This window comes from Neodiprion fabricii, chromosome 4, assembly GCF_021155785.1.
Source record: "Neodiprion fabricii isolate iyNeoFabr1 chromosome 4, iyNeoFabr1.1, whole genome shotgun sequence".
In the NCBI taxonomy this organism is placed as follows: Eukaryota; Metazoa; Arthropoda; class Insecta; order Hymenoptera; family Diprionidae; genus Neodiprion; species Neodiprion fabricii.
The window spans coordinates 7,224,520-7,242,145 of NC_060242.1; the positions used below are offsets into that span (position 1 = coordinate 7,224,520).

The 17,626-nt window shown below is 36.6% G+C and overlaps 1 protein-coding gene across 3 annotated transcripts; it reads left to right on the forward strand.

Annotated features, from left to right (window-relative positions):
- Window positions 1-4,051: 4,051 nt before the first annotated feature.
- LOC124179370 (neurexin-4) lies at window positions 4,052-16,405 on the forward strand. Of its 3 annotated transcripts, none has more exons than XM_046563661.1 (11): window positions 4,052-4,290; window positions 4,557-4,652; window positions 8,818-9,014; window positions 9,470-9,611; window positions 9,706-10,076; window positions 10,173-10,511; window positions 10,600-11,077; window positions 11,164-11,493; window positions 11,578-11,883; window positions 12,587-13,213; window positions 13,322-16,405. In XM_046563661.1, the coding sequence occupies exons 1-11, from the start codon at window positions 4,224-4,226 to the stop codon at window positions 14,173-14,175; spliced, it is 3,807 nt and encodes a 1,268-aa protein (XP_046419617.1). In that variant the 5' UTR covers window positions 4,052-4,223; the 3' UTR covers window positions 14,176-16,405. The 3 variants fall into 3 exon arrangements, with proteins under 3 accessions (XP_046419617.1, XP_046419616.1, XP_046419618.1); XM_046563660.1 differs by lacking the exon at window positions 8,818-9,014 and adding an exon at window positions 8,122-8,318 and having other exon boundaries at window positions 4,053-4,290; XM_046563662.1 differs by lacking the exons at window positions 4,052-4,290; window positions 4,557-4,652 and adding an exon at window positions 8,181-8,318.
- Window positions 16,406-17,626: the final 1,221 nt, after the last annotated feature.

Consider the following 17,626-nt stretch of genomic DNA (forward strand, 5'->3'; position numbering starts at 1 on the left):
CAGATTACATAAAAATTTTCAGGCAGCACACGAATAGCGATTTTATCGTAAGGCGAATAAAATATTACATGAATAATAGATTTGAATAAATTAGCTCGAATCTTCTGACTGCCAGGGTTATCAGGATGTGAAATTTCGAATTTTTAACTTCATATGAATTAACAGTTGGAAAATCAATGCATCATATACCCAAGCTTTGGTAACCTGTTTCCGGAAAATCTCTCGCTTTCCGCGTGGAATGTTAATGCGAAAATTCCCATTGAGTCAATATTAATATAATATGAAGTGACGATTGATGGTGAACAATTTGCATTGCAAACCACTCGATGAAATCTCACTAATTTGATAAAACGGTTAGGCAAGAGAATTAAACCCTTTGAACCCCACTGATGTGGAAAATTGTACAAATAGCGGTTTGTTGATTGACTATTGGAGCAATTAATCCATATGCACGTTATTCTAACTACCTCTCTAAAAAATGATCATATTTTGCAGTGTCAACACAACCATATTCAGATACCGATGAAGCAACAAAGGCGTGGGAGGCTCATCTGTGTTAAAATTCAAGCAACGTATGTTTACCTGTTTTATAGTCAAGTTTTCTCTCCTAGCTTTTGGTCCGTTAGATTGTAACACGCTAGAGTATTTGAGAATTACGAGTCGGATGTTCTTTTTTTCAGAATGCCATTAAATATTCCTATCTCATTTCATATAGCGACTCTTTGATTTGAAATGACAAATGGCAGAAATTTTAATGAAAATTAGAAAACTTCAGCGATCTATTTTCAGCTAGAAATCTTAACGAAGCTTGGTCTCCACTGGAGTTCCACTTTGAATTTAATCCCACCATTCAATCTCTTATTGATAATACTAAAATAGCATAGTCGTCGATCAATTGAATTTAAACATAGATTCGAAAGTTGATCTGCAAATTATAAATGAGTTGGACTTTAAGGAACTATAAAAGCCTCGTTGACCTACGTCAAATGAATTTGACGACTGTCACAACCAAAGAACCTTCACATTCGAACGAATATGTAATGAAGTGCGGTATTAGCTATGGGACAAAGAGTTTTCACCATGCTACTTACGAGCATTATAGGAAGATGACAATATCAAAACAACGTTTCAAGATTACAAGAGACTTTCAATTTTCAGGATATTCGTGTAATTGTCGACTTTCATCTAGCAAAGTGCTCAGAAGAAAAACCACAGAGGTATGTAAAAAGCAATGCGAATGGTAACAGAAATAAAATAAATAAACAGATGTGCTTGAAAAGAGGTTTATTGTGCATTTCGTTCCATCTGCAACATAGGCACTGATCCAACACTCTAGTAAATTGTTCATACTTCAACGGGATGTGGGGTCGTTGTAACGGTAATACAAATTGAGACGTGTTCAAGGTGAAGACTTCATCTCGGAAGGTAGAGAAATTGTGTGTAATTGGAACAGAAACATTGAATAAATTTACTTGAGTGAATATAATCGAACCGAAATGAAAATTTTCCTTCATTCAACGATTTTTGTTAAGTTATTACTTCGTTGCGGATGTACAACCATTCTGAAGAAGAATAAAGTGCCTGTCATTGCAGGATGGATTAGAATAAATCATAGTCAATGGAGAAGTAGATGGTTCTTGTGATTTTAGCATTACGTAAACGATTATATGCCATTGGTTGAATTTCATTCGAGAATCGGTTTTCCTTGGATTAAAATCGCGTGTATCGACCAACTAGAAGTTTTAGCATATATACCTAATTTCTGGTGAGGGTCAGATAAAGGCGATTAACGCATGGATTGCTGAAGCAGCACGCTTTCAGCGCCTGGTAAAACCGAACGAAAAATTCTTTGGACTTGATTGGATTCTGAAAAATATTCTACATACGACGCTGAACTCGAGAGCTGGTACCTGTTTGGGAATTCGAATTGGCAAGTTTTACGTAACGCATCAGTTTCCGAAAAAAACTTGCACACTGGAGCACAGCTAGACGGAGTAAAAACTGTTTTTGTTTCAAGTCTACTCAAGAACCTTGTAACTTTGATTGAAGAGATGATTGTATTGCGAGATGCATGAGAGCTTTGAAATTGAACGAATCGTGATTGTGGGAGAAATTATTTATACGAAGTTACGAAAGCTGGAACATCAATATGTAGGTAATCTTGTGTTTGCTTCATAAAATGTGTGTTGTATATCTAATGTTGATTTATTCAATGACATTCTACTTTGTAGAATTAAGCTTTATAAAATGGCCTACACTGCAGAGAGCTGTAAATACACTGTTCTTCAAATGTATGGGATAACGAAGTGGAAAAAATTCCCTAAAAAAAGGTCAACATCATTTCTGAAATGTTTGCTCACTATATCTTACTACAATAATGTAATTAATAAATTAGCGTCCCTCCAAAAACGAGTTATAAAAATTGTAATGATATCTAATACGAATAAAACGCTGCAAAGACTCAAGTGTTCGTTTGATGTCGAGGCTTTACGCAATCAACATGATTATCATTATCAAAATTTCGAATCCTCCACTATAACAACGAGGAACAAAGGTTTGATGCTATCCACGATCTACAAAACTGCTAACTTCAAAAGCAGTTTCATAACTTGGTTGAAGTTATTTATAGCCATTTAGTATAAATGGCGTACATCAATGCAATTTTAAAGACGCGAGCAAAGCTCAATAATGTGAGTTTTAATACTATCTTTGTAGCTTCTTATTCTATTCTTTTTACCTGTTACCTTAATCTTAATTTTTAGTTTACAAACACCATTATTACGCACAGGCAATCTTACCTGCCTCGTTAGGTTTTATTTGCGTGTGTTAAATATTGTAAATAATATTCAGCTGCTCAATAAATATGACATGTAAAATACTACTACATAATGAAATCACGTTCCCTTATTTAGCCATCGCTTTGTCACGTGGCCAATAGAAAAAATCAACAGACGAAAAACAGAAAAACGATAACAGGTTGAAATTCATGCGACTCACCCATTCTGCATCGCGATGATCTGTGCAAGCCTATCACAACACAAGTATATCCGCAATAAACCCTCATCCGCAGCTTGTCTCCTGATCCTGGAATCAAAATCCGTTTTTTATTATTTGAACATAAACGTCGTAGTATTTTTGCGCCTGTCGATTGTTTGGGTTGCTTCGGTGTTATTTGAAATCGCTTTACGTGAATATAGTCAAACGCCGAAACAAATGCATTCTTCTATTAAATTCACTTGTTCGGCAAACGCATGAGGAAAAAAAGAGACACACATATACAAAACGGTCGAACAAGAGGAAGCGTAGAGTAAATGAAAACAAAAACAACTGCCCAAAAACATTCCGAAAACGGAGTATCAGATATCGATTCTAAAAATCATATAGACAAAAAGTAGTGAGAATATTTCGGAAGCATTTTCTTATAGAAATAGTGTTTAGTCGAATAAATTATGTGATACAATAAACAAATGCAATAAGCTCGTACTTGTACCTTGCATTTATCGTTAAATTTGATTCAATTCAGCCTCCAGATTTGATCGAAAGTTAGGAAGCATGCGAACCGACTACGAGCAACGTCCACAAATCACAACCGTTGACTGAAAACTGTTATCCCAACGGAACGGTTTCGTGTATCACATGAAATTGCGTGTCGATAAAAAAACTACCGCATTACTGTCACGGCTTTACATAGCCTCAGGCTTACTTACTTACAGAGTAATGATCGCGATATTTTTCCCAAGTGCAACCATTCAAAACCCCGATTCCTCTAAAGTTAATCAAAAGTTTACACCAAGTTCAGCCTGTCTCGAAACTACACAGAAAAAATTGAACGTCGTATAAACCGTGTCGAAAAAAACGGGGCGTTAATCATTTGTCTCGTCACAACCAACTGCCGATCACTGATTCAAACAGTGCTGCCCTCTTTCGGAACGCTTACAAAGCGTTGGAAAGTCGAACAGGTCTCGAGTTCGACTTTCGGCCACCGAATGTCGCTCCGATAGATTTAAAAAATGTATGGATCAGCCAATAGACGTTGGGTGTAAACTTGGAAAGTGTCAACTGTGTGTGCGTCACTGGCAACTATAGTCTGACTATTCATTCGGCCACCTCACACAGCCAGAGATTGAGTCGACTCACCGACTCGGACCGCGGCATTGCGTGGATCATTCATTAGTCAACCAGAGTTGGGTGTAACCCGTGTAACCGCAAATTCAAGCAATGTTATGATGTGCGTTATCAAGTACATCGTTCTCCTCTTCACCCTCGTATCAGTGCCGAGAACAAACGGATGTAAGTTGAAGCGACCCGCATATGCGAAAACAATTGAACCGAAGCATGTAGCTCTGATTCCGATAGACGAAATAATATTGTTTCAAACGTGAACTATCCCTTTGGGCCAAGCCCATATAACGCTCAACATGGCGTTGGCTTGCTCCAAGCGGCGACGTTATTTCGAAGACGAATTATCCAACCCTTGATTCTCTCATCCTCGCCAAATTACGCCGAGGTAAAACCTGACGCTTCGTAGTTTATTGTTGTTTTTTTTTTTCTTTCAGATGATTACGATTGCGGCATGCCACTGCTTGAGAAGGCTCAACTAAAGGCTACATCATCCCTGTCCGAACGAGGACCCGAAAATGCCAGGCTTAACGGTAAAAATTTTTATAATATCGTTTGATTTTTACGTCGAAAGACACAGGGCGAGACTAAGTCGGTTTAGCTGAATCCGAAATCGAACCAAACATGTGGATGTGGTGAAAATACGCCTGCCTTGAATACTGTGTTGTTGTTATACCGTAGCTTCTTCTTGTTGTCGGCTACTAGCTTTTCTCCTTATTACTCTTGATGTTGTAATCTCAAATTTACTTTCTTTCAATGAATCTTCGCTGGCACAAATATCGACTTCTTTGATTTTAATTATTCTCCGAACCTACAAAAAATTCTCATTGTTTATTAGTTCATTCAAACGAGAGGTTTGCAGGGCAGTCTTGCAAGCATTTATGTCACATACTCAGGGCTGATAACAATTCACTTTTGTTAATTCTTTCTATACGTATTGATCGCATCTTCTGTTACAATCATCTGACACGCTTCAAGTTCCTACTAACGATAAATTATATACTATACTATTCACGTTCAAATTTGTCAGGTCAGAATAATCATATTGAAATTTTACAAGTAGGTAATAAAAAAAAATTCACCTAATCGTGTAACAGCAAGGTTCTAAAGAAACTATACAATTTTTGTCACCACAAAATATATCTAAAACAAGCTTGATCAGCCAATTGAAAGAAATCAATAAAATGGTACAGTACACTTTCCGTAACTTCCTGCTCTCAGAACACTCAGGCCTAAGCTTTTATAGTAAGAAAAAATCAAAGTTGAATAGTACCCTGACTAAGCAAGATTATCTTTTTTTTTTAGTAATATACCAGTGTTTAACACATCGTGACATTGAGACATAATTTTTCATGAAACGATACGCGAACAAAGTAGTCGCTAACAAACGACGCACGTTGAGTCTCCCCAGTAGATATAGAAGTAACTTTTTTATTGCGAAAAGTATTTAGTCAACTCGATGAATGCATTGTACGTACTTCTCTACATCAGGTAATCACTCCTATCATTTTTATCAAAATTAGTGCTATCAGCCCTGTACGTATCATTCTAGATATACTAGCACTCATCCATCAGAAGATAAGCATGTAACGCTTTGAATCCTTGTCTTTATCGCCTCGTCAATACTCAGGGTTGTTGCAACCTGATAAATTTCTAAGATTTGCAAAAATATATTCAAACCAAGATCTGAGACAATATTATACGCTAATATGGGTTTTATTTAGAATTCTAATTTCTGTCATAGACTGTGACTGAAAGCGTCAATATGAAAAGTTGTAATGCAAGAATCTAATGTGTGAATTAAAAATTTGTAACAATCCTGTATCACTTTCACTTATATCCACATTGCGAAAGTGACCAGGTATTATTTTAACAGTAGATAATTTTTAGCTCAAAACATCAGTTGGTTTCTTACATGTAGATAAGAAATTTTATAGCATAGAAAAATGAGACAATTTCGAAGTTCAAACCTTGCAACAACCCTGATTTATTTCCATATATTCAGGTTCAACCTTAGGTCTGAGTTTGGTAATCGAATAATAGCCAGAAAAAAAGTAAAATTGCGTCTTGTATATTTGCTTCAGGTGGATACTAAGAAGTCCCAAAATTTTACAAAACGGAGCCTGTCGTAGAAGTCCGCTGTGAAACAGTTTATTTATATATTGAAAAAAGAAAGAACGTAACTTATTTCAACATATCTGATTCTTGTTATGATAAAAATGGCAAGGTCGAGTGTTCGATGGGCGTTCAATTGGCTGCAATGGGATCCAAGTGAGATGGAATTCCTAAAAGCTATTTCTTGCATACAAATCGAAGAGAAGGAAAGAATCGGTAGATTCGTGTTTAAAAAAGATGCGAGAGCTTCTCTCGTCGGCAGATTGTTGATGCGTAAATTTGTAAATGAGTACGGCAATATTCCCTACGGTGACGTATCGTTCGGTAGAGATGAAAGTGATCGGCCCTTCGTGAATGGCGACGTTAAGAATCTAAACTTCAACGTGTCCCATCAGGGAAGCTACACAGTCATTGCTGGGGAAGTTAGAAATTTACTGTTAGGAGTCGATGTAATGAAGCTCGAGTATACCGGTGGTAAAAACTTGGCTGAATTTTTCCGAATTATGAATAGAAATTTTACACCTACAGAGTGGAACTCGATCAGAGGAGGTAACTCAAAATCTGAAATGGATCAAGTATCTATGTTTTGTAGACATTGGTCTCTGAAGGAAAGCTATGTCAAAGCTATAGGCGTAGGAATAGCTATGGATTTATCAAGAATTTCATTCAAAACAAATTCGCCCTTAGTGGCGGGTCAGTTAGTTACGGACACTGAACTCTACTTAGACGGGGTGAAACAGAACTGGCTCTTTGAGGAATCGTTACTTGATTCAGATCACTGCGTTTCCGTTGCCTTACAAGAAAACAAATCTGCCCCAGAATCTCGCGGTATTAAATTTGAAACAATGAACTTTGAAAAGCTAATGGAAAATTCAGTTTCCCTTCATTCATTGGACCTCGAATATTGCAAGAAATACTTTGCCAAGCCCGAGCAGCCCGAGAAAAGATTTAGCTAGAGAAGTTTTGTTATCTTTATTAGTAAATAGTGTTGAATGTGAACGAGTATTCACAAAATGAGAATTGTCATCGCATTTAAATATCGACAAACCCATATCTTATTAAAAATACGTGATTTATTATTATTATTATTATCTGACGTAACAACCGATAAGCATTGTACGATTATTATTGAATCAGTGGGTAAATAAATAAAGGATTACATACAGCCGAACCAGCCATTTATTTTTGAAAATATGTTAGATTTTGCATTCCAGCTTCCTCTATTATTTAGACTAACGTGATGGCTATTATTTAGACTACCGTCAATTGACCAAAGCTAGACTGAAACAATGGTAGGCTTTGACAAGTGTTTGAACTTGATCAATATTTATTTCTCTTTCATAATTCAGTTCCCTCTCCACTTGTATCTCTATATATTTTATGCAAACAACTTTATTGATCGGCATCAAACTAAGCCAGATGTTCCCTGTACAATGTTTCATGCTTCTGACTAATTTTACATTCTGAGTCCTTGAATTTCAAATTACTAGAGGTAAAACTGAGGTAAAGTTCAATGAAACCGGAACAAACTTTACCCCCGCATTATTTTCTGTAAATCGTTAGTAATAACTTTGAATCTATCTATCCATCCACCTTCTATTAATAGTACGACCATAGCAGAATAATCAGTTGTTCAGCTAAATATATATCCAGTCCAAGTTTCATGCGAGGAGAAATTTACTACTCGGTTCGACTGTATTAAGATTTTCGTTGTAGCAATTAAAGGATAGTCTGAAAAGTATTTTTCCGACAATTATTTATCACCTTTGCCAGAGGCTAGATCTTTGTGTGTTATTATTTATTACCTCGTACTATTGGAAACATAGTAAATGCCTAGTTAAGTTCAGTTTGAGTTGCTTGCATGCGTAAAATATTGTTGGGACATAGGCGGAAACGCATGGACAGCTAGCAGCTCTGATTTTGACCAATACCTCATCATCGAACTGAATGGAGTGATGAACTTGACGTCCATCGCCACCCAGGGACGTTCGCACTCGAGCGAATATGTGATGGAGTACGGTATTAGCTATGGCACAAACGGTCTTGACTATGCTGATTACAAGGAGGAAGACGGCAACACCAAGGTAATTTTCAGCGATTACAGAAGGCTATCATTTCGCAGCGTATCTGTGTGTTCGTCATTCTTTCACCTAATGTATTATTCCAAAAAGTGACGAAACAGCTGACTGGCTGAGTGCAAGACGAACGCGTTTGATATATATATTTTAAGTTATTTTATCAATATCCCTCTTATTAATCCAATAATAAATCGTTGATGGTCTTAACGGGCTTAAGGGTCGGTGTAACAATAATGTATGATACACGATGTGAGTAATTATGCATGAGTAATCTATCCGCTTGCATGGTAGTAGTGGAAATTAGTGTAATCGCCGCTGGAAGATCCTGCCCCCTACATTGTATCACCTTGGACTGAAAATGAAGGATCATGAAAGAGACTATTGTGCGAAAAGAAAAACATTGTACAATCGTTATACTTATGTGTTTCTGAACCTGTTTCACTTTTTCTGCTTCTCTTCTACTATCTGCTTTCAACAACAATTGGATACGGGCTGGGAATTGCAGGGGATTCGGCATGGTCACCGGACACCAGCAGCTACGATCAGCATCTGACAATGAAGCTGAAAGAAAGATACGATATACGCAGTATTGCGACACGTGGTCGTGCACATACTAACGAATTCGTAACCGAATATATTGTCCAATATTCAAACGACGGTTCGGCCTGGACAAGTTATGAAAGCGAAGATGGTGTGGACGAGGTACTGAGAAAGAATATTGGAAAAAATCAATTGATATTTTTCGCGTTTGGTACTCTAAAAACCTTTGATATACATATACTACTACTTTCGAGTGTTTGTTCGATGGATGTTTTTCTTTATTAGGCAGTACCAAACAATACGCAGTACAACGATATTCAAAGAAATATTTAATTTTCCAATAATCCATCCAGCCACTATCGCATAATTTATTATTTCACTTTTGTGACTAACACTCTATCTAATACCAACTTGTTGCTACACAATTGCACAAATTCTTGTTTCACCACGTATGCATATTACAGTAGCGGTAGAAATTTTTGACAATAATCTTTTCACTAAAAAATCAATTTCTGTGGCAATATGATCAGTTTCGGTGTATAACTTATCTAACAAGAGGGAAAGAATTAAACTAACACTTTTCCCAACTGGCCTGCTAAATTGTCATTCCCTTACAGATGTTCAAAGGCAACGTAAACGGAGATATGATTAAATTGAACAAATTTGAGGTGCCTATAATTGCGAGATGGATTAGAATAAATCCAACTCGATGGAGGGATAGAATATCCCTGCGCGTTGAGCTCTACGGATGCAATTATGGTATTAGCTACACTCTATATCAAAATCATTTTATCTGTAGTATTGGAATAGCTTGGATCCTTTCTCACGATTCAACTCTATCAACTTATTTTAGTATCTGACGTGCTGTCCTTCAATGGCTCATCGCTCGTACGTTGGGATCTTCTTCGAGAGCCAATCGAAACGGACAGACATTCTCTCCGTTTTCGTTTCAAAACTAACAATGCCGACGGAGTGTTGGTGTACTCTCGTGGAACGCAAGGGGACTTTTTAGCCTTACAATTGCGAGACAACAGAATGCTGCTAAACATAGACTTGGGGTCTGGTGTCATGACGAGTTTATCCGTCGGAAGTCTGTTGGACGATAATATGTGGCATGATGTTGTAATATCCAGAAACAGAAGGACGATTTCGTTCTCAGTTGACAGGGTATTAATCAAAGGAAGAATCAAAGGGGAGTTTTACCGTCTTGACTTGAACAGAGCTGTACGTAACTTTGTTTTTTTTAAATCTATCGCAATCAGGGTTTAACTTTGAAAATAAATAGAACAAAAATAAACACCGTCTCTCGTTTGTTAACAGTTCTTCATCGGCGGGGTGCCAAATAGGCAAGACGGCTTAGTGGTAAATCAAAATTTCACCGGATGTATAGAGAACTTTTATCTAAACACTACCAGTTTCTTCCATGAGCTTAAAGAAACTGAAATAACTGGCGAAAATCTTAGATACCACAAAGTGAATACGATTTACTACTGTCCAGAACCTCCTATAATTCCAATAACATTCTTGACACCGCAATCATTCGCTCGACTGAGAGGGTACGAAGGAGTTTACTCATTAAATATTTCGCTCGCATTCCGAACGTACGAACATCAAGGAATGATTATGTATCATCAATTTACTTCTCCTGGATACGTAAAAGTGAGTGATGATTGTAATGCTAATCATTTTTCAATCAATAAACATATACTCGATTGAATACAAGTGACATGACTACTTGTGTTTGTAGCTGTTCCTCGAAGAGGGAAAAATAAAAGTGGAAATACAAACCCAAGGTAATCCAAAAGTGATATTGGATAACTTTGACGATATGTTTAATGATGGAAAATGGCACCAAGTTGTACTGACGATACAGAAAAATAGTCTCACACTCAATGTGGATGGTCGTCCAATGCGGACGCGACGTTTACTGGATATGACAACAGGTTCGTTATACTTGATTGGTGGGGGCGTATTCGGAACAGGAACAAATCGAGGATTCGTTGGATGTATGAGAATGATTACCGTTGACGGAAATTATAAACTACCTACCGATTGGAAGGAGGATGAATACTGTTGCAAAAATGAAGTTGTCTTTGATGCTTGTCAAATGACAGATCGATGCAACCCTAATCCCTGCAAACATGCAGGAATTTGTCGTCAAACCTCCGACGAGTTTACATGCGACTGTACAAATACCGGCTATGCAGGAGCCGTCTGTCATACATGTATGTAGCAAAGTGTAATGAAGTTTCAAACGACCCTTTTGACTCTGGATGACCTGAGCATAAAACTGATTTCAATTTCTGTTTAGCCCTGCATCCGCTGTCGTGCGAGGCCTACAAGAATACAAATTCTGTTAATCAGAGAGCTGAAATAAAAATTGATGTTGACGCAAGCGGGCCTTTACGCCCGTTTCCTGTCACGTGTGAATTCTATGCCGATGGAAGAGTAATGACTGTTCTCAGACATAGTAATGAGCTACCAACACCAGTTAACGGGTTTGAGGAACCGGGAAGTTTTATTCAAGACGTGAATTACGATGCCGACTTTGACCAAATCGAAGCTTTGTTGAATCGTTCCACCAGCTGTTCGCAAAGAATCAATTACGCTTGCAAAGAGTCGAGACTTTTCAACTCGCCAGGTTTGTAAAACCGAATACCGAAGTATATAAATAAAATTTCACTGACCATAGCCAAATGATAATTTCCAATAATTTATCTTACAGTTCCGATAACCGAAGATTTCCGACCAAATTCATGGTGGGTCAGCAGAGGCAATCAACGCATGGACTACTGGGGTGGTGCGCTCCCAGGGTCTCGTAAATGCGAATGTGGAGTTCTTGGAACTTGTGTAGAACCGACAAAGTGGTGTAATTGCGACTCAGGGCTTGAGAGCTGGCAAGAGGATGGCGGTGACATTACCGAAAAACAGCATCTGCCTGTGAAGCAGTTACGGCTTGGTGATACTGGAACGCCACTTGATGAAAAAGAGGGAAGATATACTCTCGGACCTTTGATCTGCGAAGGCGATGGTAAACAAAAAAACTATAATTATCTGTGGTAACACTGATCATCGTCGACTCTTTTCTAATTTACCCTATCAAATTTCTCTGTAAGGTACCGAATTACCGTGGGTACATTTGGGTAAGCAGAAGATCATCCATCTGCTAATATAGGAATCAATTGAAGTGCCTAGGTTAACGGTAGCTTTAAAATTCCCATAGCTGACACGAGTATAGTTGTTGTAACAATCTCCAATCCTGTAATTAATTTATTCAACAACTTTGTTTGTCTTATTTTTGTCTATTTGGACTCTCACCTTTCCAAAAGTAATTCCAAAGCAGCATAGACGATTAGCCTCATCCAATAATAATTACCCCTGGCAGAATATTTTCAAATATTTGCCAGTTTGACAAAGGAGCATTTCTGTATATTTTTCTACCCGCACACAGAATCCCAACGAAATCTTGTGTGTAAAATCGAAACGTACTTAGGGAACCTAGAAGTATGTGAACCATATTGAATGAACCATATGATTATTAAATTTCGTCACCCAATTTGTACTTACCATAAATCATTTTAAACCTATTTAAACAAATATTCAATGAAAATAATGCAAAGATAAAATTAAGAATACTGATATATTGACAGTTACGAAATGAAAGGAAAAAGAACAGAAATAACTGAAACACATTTCAATTCAAACTGCGTGACAAATCACAATTTTCATTTCAGATCTGTTCAAAAACGTTATCACGTTTCGCATTGTTGATGCTACGATTAATCTACCAACATTCGACATGGGTCACAGCGGCGATATTTATTTTGAATTTAAAACCACAATTCAAGATGCAGTGATCATTCATAGCAAGGGACCTACAGATTACATCAAAGTATCTATTCACGGAGGAAACCAAATTCACTTCCAATATCAGGCTGGAGGTGGGCCGCTGGCTGTTAGCGTTCAAACGTCGTACAGCCTAGCCAACAATCAATGGCATTCTGTATCTGTGGAAAGAAACCGCAAGGAGGCCAGAATCGTTATCGATGGAGCTCTTAAGAACGAAGTCAGAGAACCACCTGGCCCGGTCAGAGCGCTACATCTTACCTCTGATCTTATAATCGGAGCAACGATTGATTACAGAGATGGCTACGTCGGATGCATCAGAGCGATGTTATTGAACGGAGTGTTACAAGATCTGAGAAGCCATGCTAGAAGAGGAATCTACGGAGTGAGCACCGATTGTGTAGGGAGATGCGAAAGCAGCCCGTGTCTGAACAATGGAACATGTTTGGAGAGATTTGACGGATACGCGTGTGACTGCAGATGGACAGCTTTTAAAGGACCAATTTGTGCAGATGGTAAGTTAATTTATCTATAGGTTTTACGCTTTTATTAGACAACTAATACAGTACACATCTTTGATCAGAGATAGGTCGTTAAAATTTTGTTTCCTTATGTGTTTTCAGAAATTGGTGTAAACATGCGACAGAGCTCGATGATTAAGTACGATTTCATGGGAAGCTGGCGTTCTACTATAGCTGAAAAAATTCGCGTGGGATTCACAACGACGAATCCCAAGGGTTTTTTGATAGGTCTATTTTCTAACATATCCGGCGAATACATGACGATAATGGTATCCAACAGCGGACATCTCCGTGTCGTTTTTGACTTTGGTTTTGAAAGACAGGAAGTAATATTCCCTGATAAAAACTTCGGCTTAGGTCAGTACCACGACGTCAGAATAAGCAGACAAAATTCCGGGGCAACCCTGGTCATACAGGTCGACAACTACGAGCCAAAACTTTTCAATTTCAACATCAAGGCTTCTGCCGATGCTCAGTTCAACAACATCCAGTACATGTACATCGGTAAAAACGAATCTATGACCGAGGGATTTACTGGCTGCTTGTCTAGAGTTGAGTTTGACGATATTTACCCGCTGAAGCTTCTCTTCCAAGAAAGCGGACCAGCCAATGTAAGATCGTTGGGCAGTCAGCTGACGGAAGATTTCTGCGGAGTTGAGCCCGTTACTCACCCGCCGAATATAGTTGAAACTAGACCACCGCCGCAAGTCGACGAGGACAAACTGAGGGCAGCTTACCACGAAACTGATACAGCAATATTGGGAACTGTACTGGCTATCTTACTGATAGCTCTGATAATAATGGCAATGCTTATTGGCAGGTACATGTCCAGGCATAAGGGAGAGTATCTAACGCAGGAAGACAAAGGAGCCGAAATGGCTTTGGACCCAGATTCCGCAGTCGTCCATTCCACGACCGGTCACCAAGTTCAAAAAAAGAAAGAATGGTTTATTTAATTTTAGTACACTGCCCCCGATTCTATCGTGCCGAAAATGTGTACGATTCAATGCTTTTTATACAGAAAAACGTCTTTTATAAAATAGCTGACTGTTTGTCACGTCAAACGTGGAATCTCTGTATACAATAAACACGAACATACAGTCGACATAATTTGCAATTGAATTTCAAACTACTTATGAAGGAATAATTCGTCAAAAAAAGACACTAAACTATTATTCGATTTCATTTCAATCTTACGGTTTGATGTAGTTAAGAAAAAGTTGAACTTTCAGAAATCCGGATTTTTTTTATCATTTTTTCATCGTCACGTAATCGAAAACTCATCTTCTTTCGAGCAATGTCCAAATTAGAATTTATAATCAAGATTTTATTATTAATTGTCGATTGCTTGGTTCAGTCTGTTAGTTTATACAAATCCATTGATTAATATATACCCATTTTTACACTAGATTTATAATTTCTTAGCATTTAAATTTTATCTCATTGGTAAAACAAAATGGAAAGAAAAACAATAATAATTATAATAAGCAGAGACTTGCTTCTCAGTTGATGTACAAACATTTTCTACTGCTAACAATTATTTGATATTATATTTATCTTTCTGTCCTTTATTATCATAATCTCTACTAGTTGTAATAATTACCGTCCAACGTGCATCTAACGAAAATATACTTTGTATTATTATTATTTTTATTATTATTTTATATTTTTTGATCTTTTTTGTTTACAAATACTATTATCTACATCACTTGTGTTAAAATTATTTATCGAATTTAATGTCATTCCCTCGATTTTCACTCAAAACAATCTGGTTTGCATATAAATTACTTGTTTGTTTTGTACATACTCCATTCTACGTAATGATAGTAAATTTTAATTCTGGGTTGTGGTTCCTGTAAGATTGTATGCCATATCTAACTTCGCGCCAATGATGTATCGGTACAAATAAAGCTGACAGTACTTGGAATAATAAAATATCTTGTTGCAGAATAATGTCATAAATAATAATGAATGTCAGTAGAGATATCGCAGATTTTCCACTAACAGGTAATTATCTATCGTACTCTTTGTTCCAGACAGAGATTGAACCACAACCTTTAATTTATGATTTGTAGTTGCGCTTACACATGATGAATTGCAGAAATAAATATAAATAAAATTCTGATACATTCCGAAAACAAAAAAAGTGTACACATATTGTTTCAATTTTTTTCATAACACGCCTATTATGTTAGCCTTACTCTAGACGAAGAAATACATGGATCTGAAAAATTGTGATATATCGTTTAAAATGTCTGAACTGGCAAAAAGAAAATATCAAATCGTAAGAAATCTTTGTTCCATCAAATGGCTATCAGTAGCACTTATAGAAGCTTAACTATCCAACAATAGTAATACATAGATTATAAATTAATTATTTATTGGGAGTATGCAAATATTCATTGATTTATTGAACTATATTCTCATAGGGAATACGGTTTCTTTTTCCTGTTATTCAAGGCATATATGATAACGTGACTACTTGCTTAGAATTGATTATTTTTCACTCAAATTCCTAGCTGTGCCTTCAGACTGAGTAACAGGGTGCTAGCGTAGGAATGTTTCTCAGTGACGATACTTACGTAGACTTGAGAATGTGAAGTGAGATCTACAAAATTTTTTAGATGGAAAAAGTAACTTCAACTGCCTGCATCCAATAAACTCACAATAAAACTGTAAATACGTTCAGTAAACAGTTCGATAAAAGAAACCCTTTGCTCATTTGGTTAATTATACCAAGTGTCAAATTTTTTAATAGTTGTGTTCGGTACTGCTCAGAGTCGTACCAGCTAGAACTTGCTTTTTTAACTTTTGAATATTTTATATATTATCCTGATTGTGGCATAAATGTAGTAGTGCAACGAATAAGTTGTGAAAATTCACACCAAAAACAAACAAGTTGAAAACTGTTTGTAATTGCACGCCATGTCGAAAGAAAAAAGTGGGAACAGATCGGACTGGACGTGTAGAATAATTTCAATATGAATACTAACACTCATATTATGAACGAGATGAATTGAAGCACCATTCGAATCACACACTGAGTAAATCACATAACACTACGATAAGTTTTAAGTTACGTAGTGTTTGTAATGAAAATTATAGTGGTAATGACACCAATTTTGTAGAACTAGGAAGTTATTTGGCCCAATGACTTTTGTAAGAATAAATATTTATAGTGAAAAATTCGACATGTTTTTAAAGTTACTCCTAAACATCCCATTCCAACTGTATTTATAGCACCTGAAAGACTAAATTGGTATTATTCACACCTCATTGCTGAAAATAAATGAAAATTAAAGAATGTAACTTGTCAACTCAGCGAACATTATTGAGATGATCAAAATTCTCTCCGCACGTGAAGTTATGTTGAATATATACAGCTCTAGCGATGATCCCCACAATTTCAATATCTTTCAAACTCTCTTTATATCCACAGCGTGCGGATGAAGAGAATCTTACTACCTACTGAATCTGGGAACGTAGGGATTCATTCTTGCAAGAAGAAGGCAGAGATTTGAGGTACAGTCACACTTTGTAAGACTCTTCAAATTCAAATTATAAACAAAGAAAAATATTAGTTTCTCGAAAAAAATAATATCGTGCATGTCTTGATGTTTGATTTCACATTGATGAACATTAATCAATCAGAAATGAGAAAAATTTTTAAAAACTTTCAATGACGAAGTGCAATTTGAATAAGCGAATTATTTGTTGCTCAGATATTTAATTGCTGATCAAACTGCAGTCATTATTTTTACACATGTTGCGCAAGTTCCATATGCGGTACTTAATTGGATTATATACATATTATTTATAAACTCAATGCATGCAATTCATTCTTGGATATAATGAAAAGTTACACTGTAGTCAATCACAATATCGTACATATAAAATATAAAAAAATGTATATTTCAATCAATGGAGTACAACAAATTCAGAGTAAACCCAATAATAGTGATGCATGACTTAAGATTAAAAACAAATAATATTTTCCAAGGCTAGCCACTCGTACTTTCGATCGCTATCCGTGCGTAAAATCGCATTTTACGCACTAGCTGCATAATATACTGGTAATGAATACGGTGGGCAATTGAAATTCGTTACACAATTTAAGTGTGAACCTTGTCTACGTAGAAACGTGAACGGCCGAATGCAAAATTATTCAATGTATGGGGAAAAAAAAGAAAAGAAAAATTAGAAATCGGTTCAAATTTTTGAAAATAGTTCTAAAAGCACCGAGTGAAGCACCAACTTATTCTGTACGATTCAAAAGGTCTTCCAAAGACATATCAAACACCGTCATAGTAATTCAATATTGCACCAGTTCAATCAATGCTAGTTATCGCAGATTGAAAATAAAATTTCCGTGTAAACAAAATATCTTTACAAGATTTCGTTGGAATC

Excerpts from the sequence above, each read along its gene's own strand:
- LOC124179370 (XM_046563661.1), top strand. The coding sequence starts at position 4,224 with ATGATGTGCGTTATCAAGTACATCGTTCTCCTCTTCACCCTCGTATCA. Across the intron at positions 4,291-4,556 it reads AGTGCCGAGAACAAACGGAT|ATGATTACGATTGCGGCATG; the intron begins GTAAGTTGAAGC and ends TTTTTCTTTCAG. Across the intron at positions 9,015-9,469 it reads GCGAAGATGGTGTGGACGAG|ATGTTCAAAGGCAACGTAAA; the intron begins GTACTGAGAAAG and ends ATTCCCTTACAG.